The sequence below is a fragment of the Protopterus annectens genome, chromosome 13.part0 (assembly GCF_019279795.1).
Source record: "Protopterus annectens isolate FY-2018-M chromosome 13.part0, PAN1.0, whole genome shotgun sequence".
In the NCBI taxonomy this organism is placed as follows: domain Eukaryota; kingdom Metazoa; phylum Chordata; order Ceratodontiformes; family Protopteridae; genus Protopterus; species Protopterus annectens.
In genome coordinates, this window is record NC_056747.1 from 1,149,454,955 (window position 1) to 1,149,477,819 (window position 22,865).

A 22,865-nucleotide genomic window follows, 5' to 3' on the forward strand; every position below is an offset into this window, starting at 1 on the left:
AACCTCTAGGATGGCATTCTCCCTCTGCACATCAGGAAGATTCCTCCTGGGGCTTGGAGGTGGAAGAGAAAAGGGAATATACAGTAACCTCTGGAAATAATGTTTCACACCTAGCTGTCCAAGTTTGTCCAGGCATCTAGGTGCAATGCAAATCTGCCCTCGACTGCCTCCAGAGTAGGACAGCCGGGCAATGCTTCAGGAGAGCTGGTAGGGCCTGTCAGAGAAAGGTTCGCTGAAGCCCTGATTCTGCAGACCCCTTATGCCTCTAGGGCGGTGTCTGCCATTAAATGCTCTTCCTCTACCCCTGGAAGAGGGATCTTCTTGGAACTCTGGGAAAGAACCTTGAGATTTTTGGAACCACATCTTCTTCCCACTATGTTGGTTCCTGGAAAAGATCCATAGGGGGGAACAAAAATTGATCCCTACGGCAGATAAAATCTTTCCCTTCTGCTCGCTGCGGGTAAGGGTTTCTTTGACTAATGGCCCAAAAAGAGAAGCACCAAAGGTGGCAGTGATGAAGGGCACCTTAAAGGGATCCACAAACCTGCAAAGCCTCATCCTGACATGTCTCCCGAGTGCTATGCCTGTACCCGCTGCTCAAGACATTCCCTCTGCAGCATCAGAGATCAGCCTCATCCAGGAATTAGATATGGAGGAAACAGTGGCCAACTGGGGAGATACTTCTTGAAGTCCTCCTCCGACAAGGACTCTGCCATAGATTTGGTAAGTTCCTGTTCCAGCGCAAGCAATTTGCAAGTGGGCTGAGGTATTTATTTGTATGCTTGGGTATAGGCTCCACAGTGTCTGGCTCATTCCATGCCCAGCAGGAAACTAAGTCAATAAAGTCTGTTCACCAGTGAGGTCACCCAGGACGTAGATGGGCCCATCCCAAAGGCCTCCAGGAACATCGACTCCTCAGAAGAAGGGGGTCAAGACGACCATTCACCTTTTTGTTTCAGGATCTCTAAAATATCCCTGAAAGAGATGTTAGTGGGTGCAGATCGGGGGACCCTTCTCCCTCATCAAAGTCGACATCTTCAGTCAATGACTCCAAAGGGGAGACCATGTGCTTCCTCTCGCACTGTTTATTCCTATGAACTTACTCCGTGGGATGTCCAGGGGGAGGAATCGGAGGACTGGGGAACCCCCTGCGGGTGGTGAGCCTAGAGGCTCACCTGGAGGGGCTGACTACAGACACGATGAATGGGCCCAAAACTCAGATCAGCCAGTGACTGGACAGGATCGGGGGGGGGGTGTATCTCGAATCCTGGAGAAAGTCCTCTCTGCCACCTGAAAGGCAGACACACCCAAGGAAACTCTACCCCTCCCCGCAGTGCCGAAGCCGCCAAAGGAGGAAAGGTAGAGTCAACTCCAGAAGCGGTACCTCTGGATAACACTGGACCCGAACTGTCAAGGACCGAAGCCCCTTGGGGAAGAGACTGATCTTACAAAGTCAGAGCCAAGACCAACCCCGCAGAGTTGCCGCCGACATCTCGGGTCCGGGACCCACTCTGCTCTGAAGACATCTGGTCTGGGACACTGACAGAGTCGAAGAAAGGCATATACATGGCTCTGATGATGGCTGTCTCTGGTAAACTGGATCCTGAACTTCCAAAGTGAATGGTCGGACTGGAACAGGAGTTTGTGCTATGGGAGGTGGAGTTCTCACAGATCCAGTATGGGAAGGAGATGGGAGAATCCCCAACTGTACCTGAGCTTTGATGAAACTCAGCATCATCCTGTTCATATCTGGGTGGGACAGCTGAAAGGATCTAGAGGAGTCTGAAGAGTGAGTAGATTTTGCAGGAGACTGACTGGTCCAAGCCATCAGAGCCAGGGACAGCGATTTGCTCCAAACTGGCATACGGCTCAGAGACCACCGATCTGAGAGCTTTGGATCAGAGGAGGACTTCCTCGGAGACAGTGAGATGTGTATCCTTATTATGTCTGACAGATCTGAAGGTGCGCTCAGACCCAATGTATTAGAATCCGATAATGTTTAGTTCAGAGGAATAGTTTTGGACAGTCCCGGTTTAGTCACATCCAAGGAACCTTTAGGATCCAATACAGGATCTGAAGCAGTTGGATCCAGCAACTTTGTTCTCTTCTCCAGTACAGAGGACGCACCCCCAGGGATTCGAAGGAGATATACTTCTTCACCTCCTTGGAAGTAGGTTTCATGTGGATTTGGGACCCAGTGGCCGGTGAAAGACCCTTAAGAATTAGCTTGTTTAAACAGTCTGATACGGCGCTGGGGTTAAAGGCCGCGCAAATATTACAATCGGCATCTAAGTGCCCTGGCCTGAGACAATAGATGCACCTCTTGTGGGCATCCAAATTCAGAATTTTGTGCCCACAAGAGATGCATCTTTTAAACCCTGTTGGTTTCTCAGACCTGACACTTACACACAAGGTATCACACACAACTGTTAGTACTAAATAGCTACCAACAAATGAAGGATACCGGGGAAAGTTTTTTTTTTTTTTTTTTTAGGTAAAGAGAAAGGCAGAAAAAAGACCATTGGTCAGATTTACTTTACAAAGGAAGAAAGCATGTGTGTGTGTGTGTGTGTGTGTGTGGGGGGGGGGGTTGAGACCCAAACACCCATGAAAAAACTAACCAACTAACAGATATAGGAAAGATTTAGCAAAAATTCAGTGAAACTGGATAGCAAAAGAGTTACTAAAAACAGAAAAAAATTGACTTATCTGCTCAAAACAGAATCACGTCTGTGCTGGAAGGCACCAAATGAGATCCGATGAGTTAGGGGAGAAGTAAGGCATTACGGGAGAGGGAGGAGTTCAAGGCTCAGGTCATTAGGTCTTGTGCAGTGCCCGAGTGACGATCAGAGATCGGATCCTAGGACCCATAAATGAGGAAGAATAAAATGGATAACATCAAATCAACTATTAACCTCAACATAAAGCCCTATTTGTTCTCCTTAAAGTGAGAAGTCGGCCATAAATGAGCAAGCATCAGGTTTGTTATACAATGCAGTATACTAGCCTTCAAACTCCCAATCCCTGGTGATGCTGCTGTGTTAGTCAAACCGTAGGTGTTTGTGTGTGGAGGGGTACATGCACATATGTATATGTGCAAGGAAAGGTACGCAACTGTGTGTGTAAGAGGAAGTGCAAGTACACTCTTCAGACTGTTCTGGCCAGCATCGGCCCCGATGTCTCATCCCACAACTGAAGGCGCATGCCCCTCACCTGTAACCACTAAACAGCAGTGCAGTGCCAACAAATCAGTAAAAGACAGTAACTGTCTGTGAAATGATAGTATAATGCTACAGTATTGTTCACATGCACTGATTCTTACCTTAAAAAGTTCAAAAAGCATGTGATACAGATGGGATGGCACATACACCATGTGAATTGGACTTCCTCTTCTGATGGCTATCAGAATAAAAAGATATGTCAGTGTCAGCAGGATGAAGGGTTTAGACAAATGAAGTAAAAATAAAATAAAGTAAGAAGACACAAAGGAAAGCATGCTCTGTCCTCATAAAACAAGATTAATCTAAACAAAAAAATAACTGAAGTTAAGGAGGCAATGCCAGAAGCTAGGGTCACTAGGGTAAAACAATTAAGTTGGTGTAATGCCAGCCTGGTGGTGTAGAGGGCTAAAGCCCCAACTACAACCCAAATGACCTTTGTTTGATTAGCAGCTGGCAAGACTGATGGGCTGGCAGGGATGGATGGACAGTACCTACCCTAGGACGGGAGGTGGTGGCTCCCAGGTGACCATATCTTCCGTTTTCAAGTGCAGTGTGACAGAGGTCGCTCTTACCAAAAGCAGCAGTCAGTCGGGGAGGGGGGGGGCAACTGTGGCAGCATAAGTGAATTACTGTAGCTCCATGTCATGTATGCAAAGAAGCATGCATGTGCAAATGGGGGAGCACATTCGGGGCCCCTGTGATGATAAAGGTGGACACATGACCACCCACGGCGTGGGATAAGGGTTTAAAAAAGGAAAAAAAAAAATGCTCTCATGGCTGGGATGCCAGCAAGATCACAAAAGCACATCTAATGTATGTGAGGATGATGCCAGTCCCTGCACAGGACTCCCATGACAAATCCAAAAGGAAGATGTCCTCCACCCACCACCAAAAAATCAGGGCCAGTGTGCAACTGGGAAGGCTTGATGGTCAGTGGGAGAAAAGGCAAAAAGATAGAGGAGAAAAAAAATAAGTGGATATAACTGGGCTATGGAATACAGCTCCAATAAAAAAGGTGGGATGAGACGCAATGTAAAATGTCAGTCAGGGATGTTTAATATGCAATGCAAATCAAGTAAACTTGTTGCACAGCAAGTGTGAACACACATCTCCCCTTATCTGCTCTCGTTATGATAAACTGGGTGAACATTAGAATCTTTTTATCAGCCTTTGTTTCCAACAGCTAGGTCAGTAAATAGTTGGCCTGCAGGGGAGAAGAGCTGCTTCAGCCATTTTGTGCCAGACCTCAAACCACAGGACAGTATGTAGGACACTGGGGAATTCTAACCACCCGTGGCCCTCAACCATGACTTACCATTGAATTCTTCGATTTCAAGTTCAGGGGAGCCCAAGTAATACTGGTCACACAACATTTTTGCAGCATCAAAGGCATCTGAAAGATGAATTCCAGAAACAAAATTAACAATGGACACACACACACACACACACAAACTTGGGACAACAAGAACATAAACCTTTGACCCAATTGTGAAAAGTTATATGAACAGAGCAAACGTATCAAAGAACAGTGCTACCTGAACTAATAGTAACATCATATATGCTTGTCAGTTTGCACTGTTCATCAAGTGGTCTTATTGTGAGAGTTACATAAATCCTCTCAAGCCTCTGACCCATCTGCACTCTGCTTCCCAGAATCCTTCCTGAGACATCTGCCCCCCAAAGACAGGATGAGAAATCAACCGTACAGTAACACATCAAGTCCCCTTCCATAATGTGATAGTGTGCTGCAGCAATAAAGCTGTCAGCTCTAACTACAAATACACTGATTTCTTTGCTAAGAAATGCAATGCATTGTACTCAACTCTTAAGGCACATGGTGCAAAATCTCTACCCAAGAAAGCAGTGCTGTAAGGAAAGCTTTGCACTCTACACAGCTATATTAATACAACTTCCCCCAGGAATATAACTTCTAGAGGTTGCAGTACAAAATGGTCCTACATGTTTCTCAAGTCACTGGATAGAGGTGGCACATAAACATAACAGTATTAATGACATATGAAGAGAAATTAACTATTTACAACAAAACTAACATCTGTACCAGAGTGACAATGCAAAAAAATCGAACATACAAATCTCCCTAGAGATGCAACTTATTTCAATATCACTGCATGTCTTTAGGAATGAAAAACTGATTCAATTGAAAAAAAAAGAATGACTGACAACACCTTGGCCAACAGTTTTTTTGTTTTGTTTTGTTTTCAATATATTCAGCCAGCAGGACAGTTAGCTATACAGTGTGGAGGGACAGGGCCCAGACTACAACATCCAAGAACATATGCTTCAGACGAATCTGTGGAGATTGGTGAAGGCATTTTCTTCAAAGGCAGGTTTGGATGTGAAAGTCATCTTATGCCCATTGTGTGACATCCCTCCTTAATGCCCTCTGAACACCTATTCCCAGAAGCTCTAACTGGGCAAGCTGATGGAGTAAACCAGGGGCTACAACAGAAAACTATCCAGCTTACCATGGATGAATGCACCACTTCTGCTCAACTCTTTATCAGAGGGAAAAGAATAGATATGTTTCACAATTATCATTTTTTGCACTGCAAGGACAAGCCATTTGTATCACAAATTTGTTGACACTTGCATAGATTTTGATTTAATGCTAGAATTAACTGTGCAGCCCTGTATATATGGAACATGTGCACTTCTGTACGTAATGTATATTTCTTAAAAAACGGTAGTCTCACCCGTCAGTATGACTGGTCTTCATTTTTTTTTTTCGCTGTGTTTTTAATTTGTAGTTTTTATTGCAATCAGTGTTGCATCACATTCTGTATCTGGTGTTACATCTCCTATTATTGCAATTTACTATTTTACTCTGTAATTACTATCTGGCCTTATTAATGGCTGAAAAAAGCATGTGGCATCTCATCTCCCAGTAGGCAAAGAAAAGGAAAGAGAGAAGAACAGGCTCTTACGCATGGGAAATGAGCAAGTCAAATGAGTGGCCAGGTGCAGGCTTGGTGTGCAGGTGTGGAGCTGGGACAGATTAAACAAATCCCACCAGCAGGAGAACATCTTAAGAGGACATGTGACTATGCACTGATGGCCAGCTCAGCAATGCACAATTCTCAACTAAAAAAAAAAAAAAGAAAACTCAAGACAGAAGAAAAGAAATGCACAAACTTCCAATAGTTTCTACGAAGGGCAAAGATTCCCACCACTTCACAAGCAAGGGTTCTACCTCTGCACCTAAAGATATCTACATTCAGTGCCAGGATTAGTTCATGTTAGGGTGAAAAAAAAAACGGACACAGTGGAGTTTACAATTACATGGTCTGCAGCTGATTTTTTCAGTCATTACTAAATAGCAGTAGAACACTCAGTATTTGTAACAGTTCCTGCCTTATCTAAGGCATACTAGCTTAGTCCATCACAATGATGAAACACCTTCCAGGATCTTCTCTCCCTACAAACCTTCTACCAGAGATGTGCTGGGGTCAAAGTGGTGTTCTAACCACAAAAACCTCTGAAACATTACTCCCTTAGAAGACCCGAGCTAAAACAGACTACACTTACAATGGAAATCTGAGGCCTAAGCTCTCAATAACTTGTAGGAAACAACAGTATTCAGGTAGAACATTAAGAAAATGTGTATAGGACAATGTATTTACACCCTGGACTCTCCTGGCAAGGAACCTTTGTGGGAGTTCCAACTGCCGCATGCGTCTGGTTAGGTACATGCCAAAGGAGGAATTATACTCAATAATGGATCTGATAAGAGCCGAATAAAGTGACCCTATGACTTCTTTGGAATGGACACCATACCCTTACTTATAAATTGGGTGACAAAGAATGATTTTCTTACTACCTTGGTCACATGTTGGTCAAAGGTCATATTACTGTCTACATATGTTGCCAGATCCCAGACTACTGGTTCAACTCTTAGGGGTGTCTTATTGATTTAGTGATTAAGTCTGGGTGGCCATTTTTGTAAAAGGTACTATAATGCATTTCTTGGCATTGAGTTTTAATCCATGACTTTGGCACAAGTTGTTTGTCTTTGTTAGACCCTCTTGTAAGATGTTTGTGTCAAAGGGGGGGGGGGGGGTCTATGACTGCTCCCAATTTGCAGTCATCCACAAAAGTGTTTACCCAAAGGCCCTTGACATAAGCCTTTACCTCTGGGAAGTAGATGCCAAATAGTAGTGGTCCCAACACAGAGCCTTGCGGTATCCCACAGGTGACCAGTCTCTTACTGGAAGTGATCTCACCGATCCTAACTTCCTGGGTCCTGTCTGAGCCAGCTGACAATGCAGTGAGTTATGTAGGGGGGTTTACAGACAGTTCAGTGAGTTTGTAGTACCCCACTCTGACATAGTTGACATCAGCAGCCTCAGCAAGATCCGGGTAGGCGGCATGTATCATTTTCCCCTCATCCATTGCCTTGGTGACCTTCTCAAAGGAGTTCAACAGGTATAGTAGGCATGAACTTCTCTTGACAAAGTCAAACTGGGCTGGGTCCAGTGTCTTGAAGGTTGCCTACGTCTTTGTTGATAGTTTCCAAAAGACTAGTCAGAATAATGGGTCTGCAGTTTCCCCTAGGTTGGTTGATGGTTCAAGCCTTGTGAAGTGACATAAGCACTGCAGTTTCTCCATTCTCATGGTACAAAGCCTGTTTGAGGTCATGTTTCAAGCTATTTAGGAGTCATCCCAGGATATTGTCAGGGTCCACTGAGGCTGTGTTTTAGACTTTAGAAAGGACTGCCAGGACCTGCTCCCTGCTATTAGCTGGTGGGGGTTATGCTAGTAGGTATTTCATGGTGGAAAGCTGGGGTGAGTTTTGAGCCGAATTTGTCAGTCAACAAATTCACTATCTTTCTGCTCAATGAAGGTGTTACCACTGACCTCAAGTTTGGCACAATGTTATGTGCAGCCTTTGAGGTTACTGATACTGCTGTAGAAGGCCTTATGGTTGTCTTAAGCCATGTGTAGCTATCTTGACCTCATAACTGGCATTGTGGAATTTAACTGGTCCTCTTGGTTTTCAGTTTAGTTTAATTAAAAAGTTCTTACCATTTTGGGAGCTGCTCTTCCTAATTTTAGACATGACTTTCTTCCTTTTATTATATGCCCTATTAAGGTTAGGATTCCACAAGTGTGGTTTGTTTTTAGAGTTTGTTTTGGGCTTACATCTAGTAGGTACAGAAGCCTCTATGCAGCTATTTACGTGGATGTAGAGGGTCTCTGTGAACAATTCTGGACAGGTTGCTGTGATACACGGGATTATTAAGGGCACTGAATTTTGATAAACTATCGCTTAATAGGATGTAGTTTGCTTTAGAATAGTTTCAAACTGTTAACAGAGTTTGCTGGGGTTACAGAGTTTATTTTTACTTTGAAGGAGACAGCCTCATGGTCCCAGCTCACCAGTGGGGACCTAAAACTTGAGGATGCGAAGAACTCTCCCATACTGATAAGTACCAACCTCTACTTAGTGTACACATTATCTTGTCAAGTGTATTTGTGTTAAAGGTCAAGAATCACTGTAGTTAGTCTCACATGAATATGGTACATGGTTTAATGGCAAGCGTCTCCAATACATCTAGACATGAGCTATGGGATTCTTGAAGCATACAGGGTGACCTACAGCTTTGCCAGAATATGGCATAGGACTTTGTCTACAGATTTGCACGTGGATAAACTCCAGGGCATTGTCCTGTTTAACCAACCTAGAAGTACACTTCTTGATAATGTAGACTGAGATTCCTCCACTTTTTGGCCTGGTCTGTGCAACTGACAGTCTAAATGTGTGGAAGGTACTGAAGCCCTGCACTGCTGCAGTACGTTCTGTGGATTTAAAGTGAGGACAGCTTGTAATGTGTGGAGTTTCTTGTTTAAGTTCTTAGTATTAAGCAGTAACACACTTAGGTTTCTCAATTTGGCATTGCCTAAAAAGGCTCTAAAAAGGTGGATAAAGTTTTAGCCAATATTTGGAAACCTTGGGGGGGGGGGGTGCAAGTACAGACCATCCTTCAACATAGTTTGTTAACTATGTTCTCCCATGATGACAAATATGGAATCCCCCTGGAAAGTCACCAGAAATTAAGCCAATTATTGAAGTCAATAATCCTTTTTTTCATACAGTGAAGGCAGAATGCAGCTCAATGCAAGCCACATATCTACTGGAGACGCATACTCAGAGAGCTTAATAATGTCTCTCTTCATATAGTCCAGGAAGGCATGTCGCAGGTTATCAACACCCACATGGACTATGACAGAATTGTATTGATATCTGTTGCTTAGTGAATAGAACTGTGTGCTTAACTTGGCAGATCATGGCTCCAGATAGGCAACTGTTACCCTACTCACCAGACTGAGCAAGGAGAAGGTATCTGTGTGTCATCATACAATGACAAGAGCCCTGGTTAATGTGTTTGTTTGCCTTATGGACTTTGCTCTTGGGCATCATTTGGTGAAGGCATACGTGTGGTATTTGGTGTTGCTTTTGGCGAGTGTTTCAGTGATATCTGAGGGTAGGCATTGTCAAGAATAAATGTTGTTATTTATAGGCTTAGGAGGTCTTTACGGTTTGGGAAGATTTCTTAGTGCCTCAGCCTAAGATGATCTAAGTGTGGTGGATACTGTGGGGTGGATGTAGTGCGTGTATTCTTGACAACCTTGATTCTAGGTGAGATTGTCTGCCTATAGGGCGACACATCTGGATGGCATGACACAGCTCTTGCTTACTATGTAATCTCCTGCCAGTCTTACATTCACAACTACCATAAAAAAAACACTACGAAGTCCCAAACTTTACAAAAGATAAATTGCTTTAACTGGTCTTATCACAATCAATAAAAAATAAGAACACCGTTAGTCTTGACTTACCTCTAACTACTGCTACGACATCACAGTGGGGATCAATGCTTCCTATGTGTTTTGGATGTGCAGGGTTAGCACTGCCATTAAAAATAAGGGCTAACAACGGGGAAAGAAAAGAGAATAAAATATTACTTCATAAATACAGAAAAATATCCATGTCACTACAAAAGATGAAAAAAAGATGGAATAATTGCAATACAAATAAGGCAATGTGTTCCAACTACATAGTATCCCTGGAAACCTGAGCTAACAAAAAAAAAAAAAAAATAAGAGTTATTTGTGCAAATCCTGCCAAAGGCTAGTATTACTGCATTAGTACTTCAAAATATCCATAAAGTCAGTACTATAACAACTCAACAGATCTTTCATCACAGTCACAAATTGTTGGTTAGCATTATACCATCTTAAAAAGTCAAGATGAAAGAATGAAAACATGTATATTTTATGTTATTTATTGTTGACCCTCATTGTGTGCCCCACAGCTGTCCATTACATCAACTGCTCTAAGACTGCTCCTACAGCTTCAGTGGTTCCTTAATTCCCCCTAGTGCTACCCCCCTTGGGACTGGGACTGCTCAACTGGTGGTGTGGGAAGGGTAAGTCTCACAGAGAAACAGATGTTGGTATCACAAGATGCTCTCCTGCAAACCAGGGGATTTTTTTTTCTGTCTATCTGGGTTGAACTACTGTTGTCACATGCATCACTGCATGTAGCATCAGTTAACACTAGCTTACATTTTATGAAGAAAGTACAGTTGTGTACACTGACCATAAATGTAGATGTTCGAGTGTATTCACTGTTGCAGTCATCACATTTGGGTTATCTGCTTGCAGTAGCCCTCAGTTGGCCTGATTAACAAAGTCTTGGGTCCTGCATCGGTTGCTGTCCCTTCTTCCGTGATGTCAGGTCATCAGGGGTATAAAACATGCAGTCAACGCCATTACATCAGTTTTTCTTGTCCCAGATGTCAGGTGCCCCCCTAATGAGAAGCAATTAAATCTATAAGTATACAAGGTTATACCGCCAAAAGCAAATACACCAAAAAGCTTTTGAGCATAATACAGGAGAGTAGAGGTATAGCCAAAAGTAGTAAGGGGGCTGGAGGGAGGGTAACCAGGACTGCAACAGTGAATACCCTTGAAAGTACAGTTTTGTACCTACCATAAATGCAGATGTCCGAGAGGAATGCATCTGCAGTCTTTACAAATGGGTTGTCCTGTCGTCAGGCAGCCCTTCGGTCGGCCGGATTCCAAAGTCTGGGTCTGGCTTCGGCTGGTGTCGCACTTCACCCGACGTCATTGCGGCAGTTATTCGGGTATAAAGGCATCAGCCGACGCCATTTTCCTCAGTGTTTCTTGCCCCAGATGCCAGGTGCCCTCTTGGATGGCTAAATTTGGATAAATGCCAATGTTTCCAAATAGTAAGCATGTATGTACATATATACAAACAAATACACCATAATAGATCCCCCCCAAGCTAGCTGTAGATTGGCAAGTACCCTAGGAGTACCTCAGAGGGGAAGGAGGGTGGGTAATCCTGACTGCAGATGCATTCCTCTCGGACATCTACATTTATGGTAGGTACAAAACTGTACGATGTCCTTCAAGGATGCATCTGCAGTCTTTACAAATGGGTAGAATACCATAGCTAAACTAAAGGAGGAGGAAAAGAGAAGAAATTATGGTGTAGTTAGGATCCCTTGTAAAACAGCAGTGGCAAACCCTGCTCGGGATCTAGAGTATAAAGGTAAGTTATAATGCTTGGCAAATGTATGCACGGAGGTCCAAGTAGCAGCCTCTATAATGTCCTTGGTAGCCACTCCTCTTAAGAAAGCTGTGGTAGTGGCTGTAGCCCTTGTAGAATGAGGCCTTATGTTCTGTGGAGTTTGCTTTTCATGGTAGGAGTAACAGAATCTGATGCAATTTCCTATCCACTTGGAGATTGTCTGTTTTGAAATTGCTTTTCCTTCCCTTCCTGTTGCATATGCTACCAGAAGCTGGTCAGTTTTTCTATTGCCCTTGGTTCTGTCCAGGTAGTAGCGTAACTGTCTATGTACATCCAAAGTATGCAGCAGTCTTTCCCCTCTGTTCTGTGGATTGGGGAAGAATGTAGGTAGGTGGATAGCCTGGTTTAAAGATACTCTGGATACCACCTTAGGCATAAATGTAGGATTTGTTCTCATGGACACTCTGTCTTGATGGAAGATTAGGAAGGGTTGTACTGCCATTAAAGCCTGTAGCTCAGAAACCCTTCTTGCTGAGGTAATTGCCAGCAGGAAAGCAGTTTTCCAGGATAAGTGTTGAAGTTCTGCTGTTGCTGCTGGTTCGAAAGGGGGAGTGTCAATTTTTCTAGCACAAAGTTCAAGTCCCATGCTGGCAACGGTGGTTTCCTAGGAGGTTTTACATTTTTAATTCCTCTCAGAAACTGCCTGAGTAGAGGATGCGAGAAGACAGGAGGATCGAAGCTGTATTCTGCAGAAATAGCTGATGCATGTATCTTGATGGAAGAATAGGACAGGCCTGTATGGTAAAGCTCTGCCAAATACTCCAGGATGTTGGCTATGTCTACCTTTGACACATCTTTTCCCCTTTCAGTACTCCAAATAAGAAATCTTTTCCATTTTCCTGCATAGTTCCTTCTTGTTGAAGGTCTGCGGGCCTCAAGGATAATGTCTTTAACCCTTTGGGATAAATCTGGGTTAGCTATTCTTATGTAATGTTCCAGGCAGTCAGCTGCAGAGTTTTCAGGTTTGGATGCAGGGTGTTGTAGCCGTTCTGAGTTAACAGCAATGGGATCAGGGGTAGTGTCCACATTTGTCCCCGAGACATGCTCCTCAGCAATGGGTACCAATGTTGTCTTGGCCAGTCTGGAGCTATCAGAATGATCCTTGGACGTTCCTCTTTGATTTTCAATAGCACCTTGTGCATCAAAGGAAGAGGTGGGAATGCATATTCTGTCAGGCTTTCCCAACTGAAGGATAGAGAGTCCACCTTCCAAGCAAGTGGGTGGTACGTTCTTGTGCAGAATTTCTTGAGCTGGTGATTGAGCGGGGATGCGAATAGGTCTATCTGTGGTAGTCCCCATTTCCTTGTGATGGCCTTGAAGATGTCCGGGTGTAGCATCCATTCATGAGCATCCGAGGTAGTTCTGCTTAATATGTCTGCTAGGATGTTTTCTTTTCCCGGTACAAAAATTGCTTGCAACTGAATGTTGTAGCTCAGGGCCATATTCCATAGGTCCAGTGCCATCCGGCATAAGGGGTATGAATGAGTGCCTCCTGTTTGTTGATGTACCACATGACTGTGGTGTTGTCTGTCCTTATCATCAACTGGCCTTTTGGAGGAATGGTCTGAAATTCTGGATTGCCAGTTTTACTGCCAGCATTTCCTTTTGATTTATGTGCAGGTGCAGCTGATCTTGAGTCCATAAGCCTTGTATGCACTTGTCCAGCATGTGGGCCCCCAACCGAGGTCTGAGGCGTCCGTTGTGATGGTTTGGCTTGGTTGAATGCTGTGGAAGGGCAAACCTGGGTTTGACTGACATGCCTGAGCCCACCATAGGAACTCTTGTTTCAGGCATGGGATTAGAGGTATTTGGTTTCTAGGCTGTGCCTGTGTTGAGACCGTAAGTTCTTCAGGTACCACTGTAGCTTTCTCATATGTAGTCTGGCATGAGGGACCATGATTATGCAGGATGCCATGAAGCCCAAGGCCTGCAGTACTTTCCTTGCTGTTAGTCTGCTCTGTTTTGTTAATGCCAAGAAGTAGAGAGGAAGTTGTTCTTGCTTTTCTGCAGTTAGGAATGCCATCTGTTTTGTTGTGTCCAATTCTGCACCTAAGAAGGTTATTCTTTGGGATGGAATCAGTCTTGATTTTTTCATATTGACTGTATATCCCAGGGCTTGCAGTAAGTAAATGACTCTGTGTAAGTCTTCTGTTAGCTTGTTTTTGTTGTCCGCTTGTATCAGGCAGTCGTCCAGGTATGGATATATTTGGATTCCCTGAAGCCTGCAATGAGCGATTACTGATGCCAGGCAACTCTGGGCGCAGTAGATAAGCCAAAGGGCAATGCTGAGAATTGATAATGCTCTGATCCTGCAAGAAATCTGAGGTATCTTCTGCAATTTGGTCGTATGGGGACGTGCAGGTATGCCTCCTTGAGATCTAGAGTCACCAGCCAAGACTCCTTGCCCAGCATGGGAAGAAGTTGCTGTAGGGTCAGCATTTTGAATTTTGGAACAATGATGAATGTGTTTAAAGCGGACAGGTCGAGAATAGGCCTCCAATTGTTTTCTTTTCTTGGTACCAGGAAGAGTCTGGAGTAAAATCCCTTTCCTTGTTCCATAGATGGTACCTTTTCCACAGCTCTCATTTCTACTAATTGAGCTATTTGTTTTAGAGCTTCTGTCTTTTGATTTGGTGGTAAGTTTGGCATTCCTCTTTTTGCTGGTAAAGTACGGAAATGAAACCTGTAGCCTTGGTCTATGGTTTGCAAAATCCACTTGTCTCTTGTGATGCAGTGCCAGTTTCTTGAGAATAAGGCTAACTTTCCGCCTAAGGGTGCTGCTATTTGTTCCCTGGTAGGCGGTGCCAGAGCCAAGTCACTGTGATTGTCCTGTTGCAGTGGTAGTAGTTGTGTCTGTGCCTCGTTGGTTGTTACCTTGCCACTGGCGTCCCCTGTAGGCACCTCCTCTGGATTGGTTTCTGCCTCTTGAACGCCTATTCCTGCCTCTCTGTGTTTTAGAGGAGACTGGAAAGGACCAATTTTTGGAAGGCCAGTTCCTGCTAAACCTTGGAGGCTGAACCTGTAAGAAATCTTTCACTGTTTGTACAGATTTTGCCTTCTCTTCCATTTTCTTCAGTACCTGCTGAGCAGGAGAACCAAATAAATTGACCTTATCCATAGGAGCATCTAACAGTTTTGCTTTAACATGATCCGCAAGACTTGTTCTTTCAACCATGCATGCCTTCTGATAACTGTGCCAGTCATGGCTGATCTAAAGGAAGCCTCCAGTGCATCATAGCCACATTTTAAAGAATGGTTACTAACCTGCTGAATGTTATGCACCATTTCAAGAACATATTTCTTATCTAAAGAGTCATCAGAGGACAGATTCTTAGTTAACTGATCAAGCATAAACTCTTGGTATTGGATCATATGAAACTGGCAGTTCAATGCCCTAGCTGAGAGAGTAGCAGAGGTGTATACTTTTTTACGCCATCTCTAATGACCTGGATTCCCTTTCAGAGGGAGGGATTTTAACTGAGGTCGGTTACTGCCTTAGGCCCCTGGGAGATAGTCTCAGGATCTGCAAAAGGGCCTTGTATAAATGGTGATGTGTGTCCGGGACCCTGTAGAACCTATCGGGCTTAGCAGGGGCTGGAGGTAAAGTATCAGGAGCAGTGCAAGCATCATTAAATGCATCATCCACAACAGGAAGAACTGGAGGTATAGCTAAAGGCCTATGTTGTGGTAAATGCAAAGGTCCTAAGCCTTTTCCTTGAATCTGAAAAGTCTTGCCCTGCCATTGGAATTGCTCCCTCATGGCATGTAAGGTTTCCCCAAATGAAAATTCCTCTGGTGGAGAGGCAGAAGGAATCGATTCTCAGCATCGGAGTCTTCATAAGTAGAAAAGGAGCCTCTGGATGGTCTGTATTGTCTGAATCATCAGAAGAATCATCTGAGGACACTGGCTCAGGGGCTCTGCTCTAGGTCTCTTTTCTGGAGGAGGTTGAGAGGCCCTGTCTGGATGAGGTTGGGATCCCCTTATTAAAGAGATGAGATCCTCTGCCAGAGTAAGCATTTGGGAACTGGAGCTGGGCCTGTGAGAGGGGCTTAACAGGCACAGACTTAGAGGTTTTGGCTGCTTTAGCCCTGGCAAAGGCCTTTATGGACATGGCTGCAGGAGGCCTAGCAGCACCACGCAGGGGTTGAAACATCCAAGGGATGGTGTCCGATAACTCTTGTGAAAACACAGTAGCAGGTTGGATTTGAGAGCCGATTCAACCAGGTTAGAAGGGCCTCGGTAGTAGTCATGGATTCGGCTGTAGTTAGAACCGCTTGGTCGGTTTCGCCGAAACCGAGACACTCGCGTTTGCTTAACGCGGTTTCGCCGAAACCGCTGAAAGTGTCGGTCCTTTTCTTGCGTTTCTTAGCAACTTGGGAAGTCGGAGGATCCGACGGCATAATGTACGCGAAATCTGGACCGAAAAACTGTTCAGCAAACTCCGGCCGACGCCTAAGCGTCCGTCGGTTAAAAGAAGCACAGGCTAAACAAGCTGCTACGTCGTGGTCTGGGCCTAAACAAGGTAAGCAGTAAGAGTGGAAATCTTTATGAGGTATTTGTTTCCCACAAGTTAAACAGTTATTCACTTTTTCTGACATCGGCTGAGGCAAGAAAGAGTCCCCAACGGGGTACTTAGCTTTTAGAAGTCTCAAGTAGTATTCGGTAGTAGTAATCTCTGGATCTGACCGACCGGCACTTGCGAACAGCTTCTGCTTTGGGCGCCACGCGGCAAGAAAGACTGAGGAAAATGGCGTCGGCTGATGCCTTTATACCCGAATAACTGCCGAAATGACGTCGGGTGAAGTGCGATACCAGCCGAAGCCAGACCCAGACTTTGGAATCCGGCCGACCGAAGGGCTGCCTGACGACAGGACAACCATTTGTAAAGACTGCAGATGCATCCTTGAAGGACATCATCTACATTTATGGTAAGTGTACACAACTGTACTATTTTCGTGTTTCACTGTTGCAGTCATCACATTTGGGCAGATTCCCAAAGCTAAGGATGGGAGGAGGAATTTAGATAGCATTAGTACCGGCCATAAGGCCCTGCAAGACTGCAGCGGCAAAGCCAGCTCTGGATTTAGAGAAAATTGGCAGATGGTAATGCTTGGTGAAAGTATGTACAGAACTCCAGGTAGCAGCTTCTAGGATGTCCCTGATAGGGACGCCTCTGAGAAAGGCTGTAGAGGTAGATGCAGCCCTGGTTGAGTGGGGTCTAATTCCCTGTGGGATAGGTTTTCCATGGTGATAGTAGCAGAAATTAATGCAATGGCCTATCCATTTGGAAATGGTTTGCTTTGAAATAACCTTCCCCTCTGCCCCTGCAGCAAATGCCACCAGCATTTGGTCAGATTCCCTTTGAGGTTTAGTCCTGTCCAAGTAGAATCTAAGTGGTCTGTGCACATCTAAGGAGTGCAGTATCCATTCCCCTTTGTTCTGTGGATTAGGAAAGAAGGTTGGCAAATGAATGGACTGACTGAGGGCCACACTGGATACCACCTTGGGCATGAAGGAGGGATTGGTCCTGAGAGACACCCTGTCCGCATGAAAGATGATGAAAGGCTCCACTGCCATGAGGACCTGTAATTCAGATACCCTTCTTGCTGAAGTGATTGCTAAAAAGAAAATTTTCCAAGAAAGGAATTTTAAGTCTGCAGTAGCGGCTGGCTCGAAAGGAGGAAGAGTGAGTTTTTCCAATACAAAGTTAAGGTCCCATGCTGGAGTTGGAACTCTCCTGGGTGGTCGTAAATTTGTGGTCCCTCTGATGAACTGCTTGAGCAGTGGATGAGAGAAGAGGGGAGGTTCTGTGCTACAATGAGCTGAAATGGCAGAGGCGTGAATTTTGATGGAGGAGAAAGACAGGCCCTTGTGAAGCATCTCAGTTAAGTACTGTAAAATCTGAGGTAAATTTGGCACTGCTGTGCTCATCCCTTGAGATTGGCTCCAGGCACAGAATCTTTTCAATTTTTCAGCATAAGATTTTCTAGTACTAGGCCTCCTTGCCTCTAAAATGATATCCATCACCGGTTTACTGAGGGATGGTAAAGGAGAGATTAGGTAATTAGCCAGGCTGCTTGGTTCAATGTTTGAAGCTGAGGGTGCAGGATCTGGTTCTCCTGCTGAGACAATAGGGTAGGAGTCTGGGGCAGGTGCCATGGGGCCAACAGTGACACGCTGCGCAAGAGGGGGTACCAGTGTTGGTGTGGCCAGTCTGGTGCAATCAAAATCGTCCTTGGTTTGTCTTGTTTGCTCTTTAGTAGTACTTTGGAGAGCAGAGGCAGAGAAAGAAAGGCATAAACGGATAGGTTTTTCCAGCTGAAGGACAGAGCATCCACTTTCCAAGCTTGTTTGTGAGGAGTCCATGTGCAGAATTTGTCCAACTGATAGTTTTGGGGGGAGGCAAACAGGTCTAAATCTGGGCTCCCCCATTTGCTTCTCAACATGTTGAAAATCCTTGGTTCCAGTTTCCACTCATGTGGGTCCATGAGGCTTCTGCTTAGTTCGTCTGCCAGTGTATTTAGCTTTCCTAGCAGGAATTTAGTTTGTAGATGCACTTGGTTGCTCACGGCTATGTTCCACAATGCCATGGCTAGTCTGCAGAGGGGGTAAGAATGGGTATCCCCCTGCTTGTTTATGTACCACATAACAGTGGTGTTGTCAGTCTTTACCATTAATCGTCCTGGAAGAATGTGGTCCTTGAAGGCTGTCGGAGCATTCTGTACAGCTAACATTTCTTTTTGATTGATCTGCAGATGCATTTAAACTTGGGTTCCATTTGCCCTGAATGCACTTCCCTGCCAGGTGAGCCCCCCATGCATAGTCTGATGAGTCTGTTGTTAGGGTTTGGGCGGCAGGGGGTAGAGTGAATGGTAGTCCCTTGTTTTGATGGCAGGCCTCTGCCCACCAAAGGAATTCTAACCGTAGGTAAGGTATGATAGGAATCATTGCTTCTAGATCCTGAGAACGTTGACACCACAGGTTTTTCAGATACCACTGTAGTTTCCTCATATGCAGTCTTGCATATGGAATTAGCAGAATGCACGAGGCCATGAACCCCAAGGCTTGCAGTATTTGCCTTGCAGATAGCAGGGCTTTTGTGGCCACTAGTTTGAAGTAAGTTGTCAAATGAATTTGTTTCTCTGGCGTGAGGAAAGCCATCTGGGAAGTTGTGTTCAAGCTTGCTCCCAGGAATATAACTTGTTGACAGGGTGTCATCTATTTTCGTTTATGGTGTACCCCAGACAAGTTAACACCTTTTGTACAAATACCAGATGATTCAGAAGTATGTCCTGATTTTGTGCCCGAATTAGACAATCGTCCAGGTATGGGTATATCTGAATATTTCTCTGCCTGCAAAATGCAATGACTGGAGCTAGGCACTTTGTGAATACCCCGTGCGCAGTAGATAAGCCAAAGGGCAGTGCAGAGAACTGATAGTGCACGCAGCCTGCTTTGAAGCATAGGTATTTTCTGCAAGATTCCCCGATTGGGATGTGCAGGTAGGCTTCCTTTAAATCCAGTGTTGCCAATCAGGCATCTTTGCCTAACATGGGAAGCAACTGGTGAAGAGTTAGCATCTTGAATTTTGGAATTACAAAAAGGTGTTTTGGATAGACAGGTCCAGGATAGGACGCCATGAGGTGTCTTTTCTGGGTACCAGGAAAAAAGTCTTTGAGTAGAAACCTTGTCCCTTTTCCTCTTCTGGTACAGGTCTGAATAGCTTTAAGAGAGAGAGTACTTGCTTTTGAGCCTCTGCCCACTGATTTGGGGGTAGATCTGACCAACCATTTGGGGTTGGTAATGTGTGGAAGTGAAATCTGTATCCTTGGGAAACTATGTTTAAACCCATTTGTCCTGGGTAATGAGTTCCCAGTTTTTTTCTTGCAGAGCAATCTTTCCCACTAAAGGAGCAGTCAGTTGAGAAGTGCTTGGAAGTATTAAAGTTAAGTCATTGAGACAACTTACCATGGGGGGGGGTCTTACTACTCCCTGATTTGGAAGTGGGAGCCCCCCACTGATTAGTCCTGTGTGTACCCTGGGACTGAAGCCTGGGTGTTCTGCTGGTTCTGGGTTTGAACTGAGAAGGCCTGGAAGAGACAGGAAAGGACCAATTTTTTTGACGGCCGATGCCTACTAAATCTAGGAGGATGCACTTATAAGAAATCTTTAACAGTTTGCATAGATTTAGCTTTTTCTTCCATCTTTTTAAGAACTTCTGCTTTGTAGCCAAACAGGTGGTCCTGATTTAATGGAGCATCCAGCAATTTAGTTTTAACATGATCTGGCAAAGATTGCTCCTTACGCCAAGCATGCCTTCTAAGTACAGGCCCGGTGACAGCAGCCCTGCAAGATGCCTCTAGTGAATCAAAACCAGATTGCAAAGTATGTTTTCCAACCTGTTCAGCAGAATGCATTAAATCCTGTAAATCCTTACTTTCAGCACAATCAGGAATCAACATCATTTTCTGTTTAAGCAATCCAATAATATGCTGCTGATACTTTAACATATGAAACTGGCAATTTAAGGCCTTGATGGCCAAGCTTGCAGGTGTGTGCACTTTCTTACCCCATCTATATAGGGCCCTGGAATCTCTATCAGAGGGGGTAGGTGTTAGAAAAATATGTATTAATGTGTGTATGCTTAATGCCAATTAATAATCAAGTATTTTAATACGCTTTTCATTCTATTTTTCATACACTGTATTTTATACAAATTGAGTTTCATATGAGACTGAAAAATATGCTTTTTGAAAACTGCAGTATGCTTTCTGAAACTTGCAAGTTGCCCTCTGACCTAGTAATTGCTAGCACAGCAATTTTCATGTTTATGCCTTTTGGAAATGTACTTGAGAAGCAGGTGTTTATCTGCTAGGTCAGGAACGAATGAATGAACAATGCTTTATTCTGTAAATGTAATGATTTTAGACAAACAGCTCTGTTCGAAGGATGGGAACCTGTGCAGCTGTAGTAACTTAGGAGATAAAGTAGACAAAGGATTATTAGAGAAATGAACTGCTAGCATTGTGCTTGAATTAGCCATAGTATCTTGAATGGTAACATAACATGCATCTAACTGGGAGTAATCAAGGCCATGTTGTTTTCCTCAGGAAGTTTCACATAAAAATCGATAAATCAGCAGAAATTCATGGGAAAGATGGTCAGCAGATGATGATGAAAAAGGTGGTAATCTGTTACGTCAGCATGGTAGGACATAACCAGTTTAAGAATGTATAAAAATGAAAGTATTTCCTGTTTCTGGTTAGACAAACTCTGTATTAGCACGTTTTTGTCTCCTTGCTGCAAGATTAAAGTGCCTTAACCTGAACCTACCGTGTTTTGATCATTTTTAAAGTATATTTTTCCTTTGACAGTAGGATTTTTGGCAGTAGTAGCCTTAATTTCCTTGGGTCCCAGTGAAATGGTCTCCGGATCTGAAAATGTACAGACGACGAATAGTCCGTGGTTTAAACAAGGCACAAAACCGACAGCGAGGAACGTCGTGGTCAGGGCCTAGGCAAGGAATACAGTACAAATGAAAATCTTTATGAGGTATTTGCTTTCCACAAGAAATACAATTACTGACTTTTACTGACATCAGTTAAGAGCAAGAAAAAGTTTCCGCAAAGGGGTACTTAACTTTAGTTGAAGACTTTCGTTCTGAAACTCGAAACGGAAAATTTCAGGAGTCAGCCGACCGGCACTTGCTTCTGCTTCGGGCACCGCACAGCAAGAAAGACTGATGTAATGGCATCGGCTGCATGTTTTATACCCCTGACTACCGGACGTCACGGAAGAAGAGACAGTAGGACACAAGACTTTGATAATCAGGCCGACTGAGGGCTACTGCAAGCAGATAACCCAAATGTGATGACTGCAACAGTGAAACACGAAGAACATCTCCTCCTGTTCCTAACATTACCTCAGATCGAATTTGCCCACAACCCCTAGACAGAGGAGAAAACACACCGACTGAAAACCTGCAAAAAACAAAGGAACTGTGGAAAAAAAGTTCTGCTCTGGAGCTAAAAGTGCACAGGACTTTGCTCAGGTAGCATATCACAGTGTCCTACCAGAAGTCAAAGAAAGCATCTTCCATAAAATGGAAAATAGAATGAGGACAGGAAGTTGAGGAAGAAAGTACAGTTGTGTACAATTACCATAAATGTAGATGTTCAAGTGTATTCACTGTTGCTGTCATCACATTTGGGTTATCCTCAGCCGGCCCGAATACCACAGGCTTAGTATTTCTGCCTCGGTTACCATTGCTTGAGGACTGACGTCAGGTCGTCTGTAGTATAAAGTAAGGCAGTCAATTCCATTACATCAGTTTTTCTTGCCCTAACCTGTCAGGAGCCCCCAAAGTAGGAGGCCAGGTTCTGATGGAGAACTCCACCAGTGGAAAATTAATACCAATATGTCCCTAGTAAGGAAAGAAAGAGAATAAAGGGGGATGGAGGGAGGCGAAGCCAGGACTGCAACAGTGAATACACCCGAACACCAACATTTATGGTAAGTGTACACAACTGTACTATGTTCTAAGTGTTTCACTGTTGCAGTCATCACATTTGGGTAGATTCCCAAAGCTGAGGAAATGGGTGGTGGCAGTCCAGGGAACTAAGAGCTGGCTAGGATGCCCTGCAAGACTGCAGAGGCAAACCCTGCCCTGGTTTTGGAGAAGAGAGGCAGGTGGCAATGCTTGGTAAAAGTGTGAACAGATGTTCAAGTGGCAGCCTCAAGGATGTCCCTGGTGGGGACTCCTCTTAGGAAAGCTGCAGAGGTGGAGGCTGCTCTGATGGAGTGTGTCCTGGCCCCCTTGGGGGGAGGACTTCCATGCTGTTTGTAGCAGAAACGGAAGCAGGTGTACTATCCATTTGGAAATGGTTTGCTTGGAGATGGCTTTGCCTTCTACCCCTGTACAAAAGCTAACCAGCAATTGGTCAGACTTCCGTCCTGTCCAGATAGAATATGAGCTGTGTGTGCACATCTAGAGAGTGAAGAATCC

The 22,865-nt window shown here is 44.4% G+C and overlaps 1 protein-coding gene across 3 annotated transcripts in view; it reads right to left on the reverse strand.

The window, feature by feature from the left end:
- Positions 1-22,865, reverse strand: part of PDK2 (pyruvate dehydrogenase kinase 2) — a 243,586-nt gene that overhangs the window by 119,081 nt on the left and 101,640 nt on the right. For all 3 annotated transcript variants that reach the window (XM_044055144.1, XM_044055143.1, XM_044055145.1), the window contains 3 exons: positions 10,080-10,169; positions 4,537-4,614; positions 3,323-3,399 (listed from right to left, as the gene is read on the reverse strand). In XM_044055144.1, the coding sequence (XP_043911079.1) occupies positions 3,323-3,399; positions 4,537-4,614; positions 10,080-10,169 (245 nt within the window). The remainder of the gene's footprint in view (positions 1-3,322; positions 3,400-4,536; positions 4,615-10,079; positions 10,170-22,865) is intronic.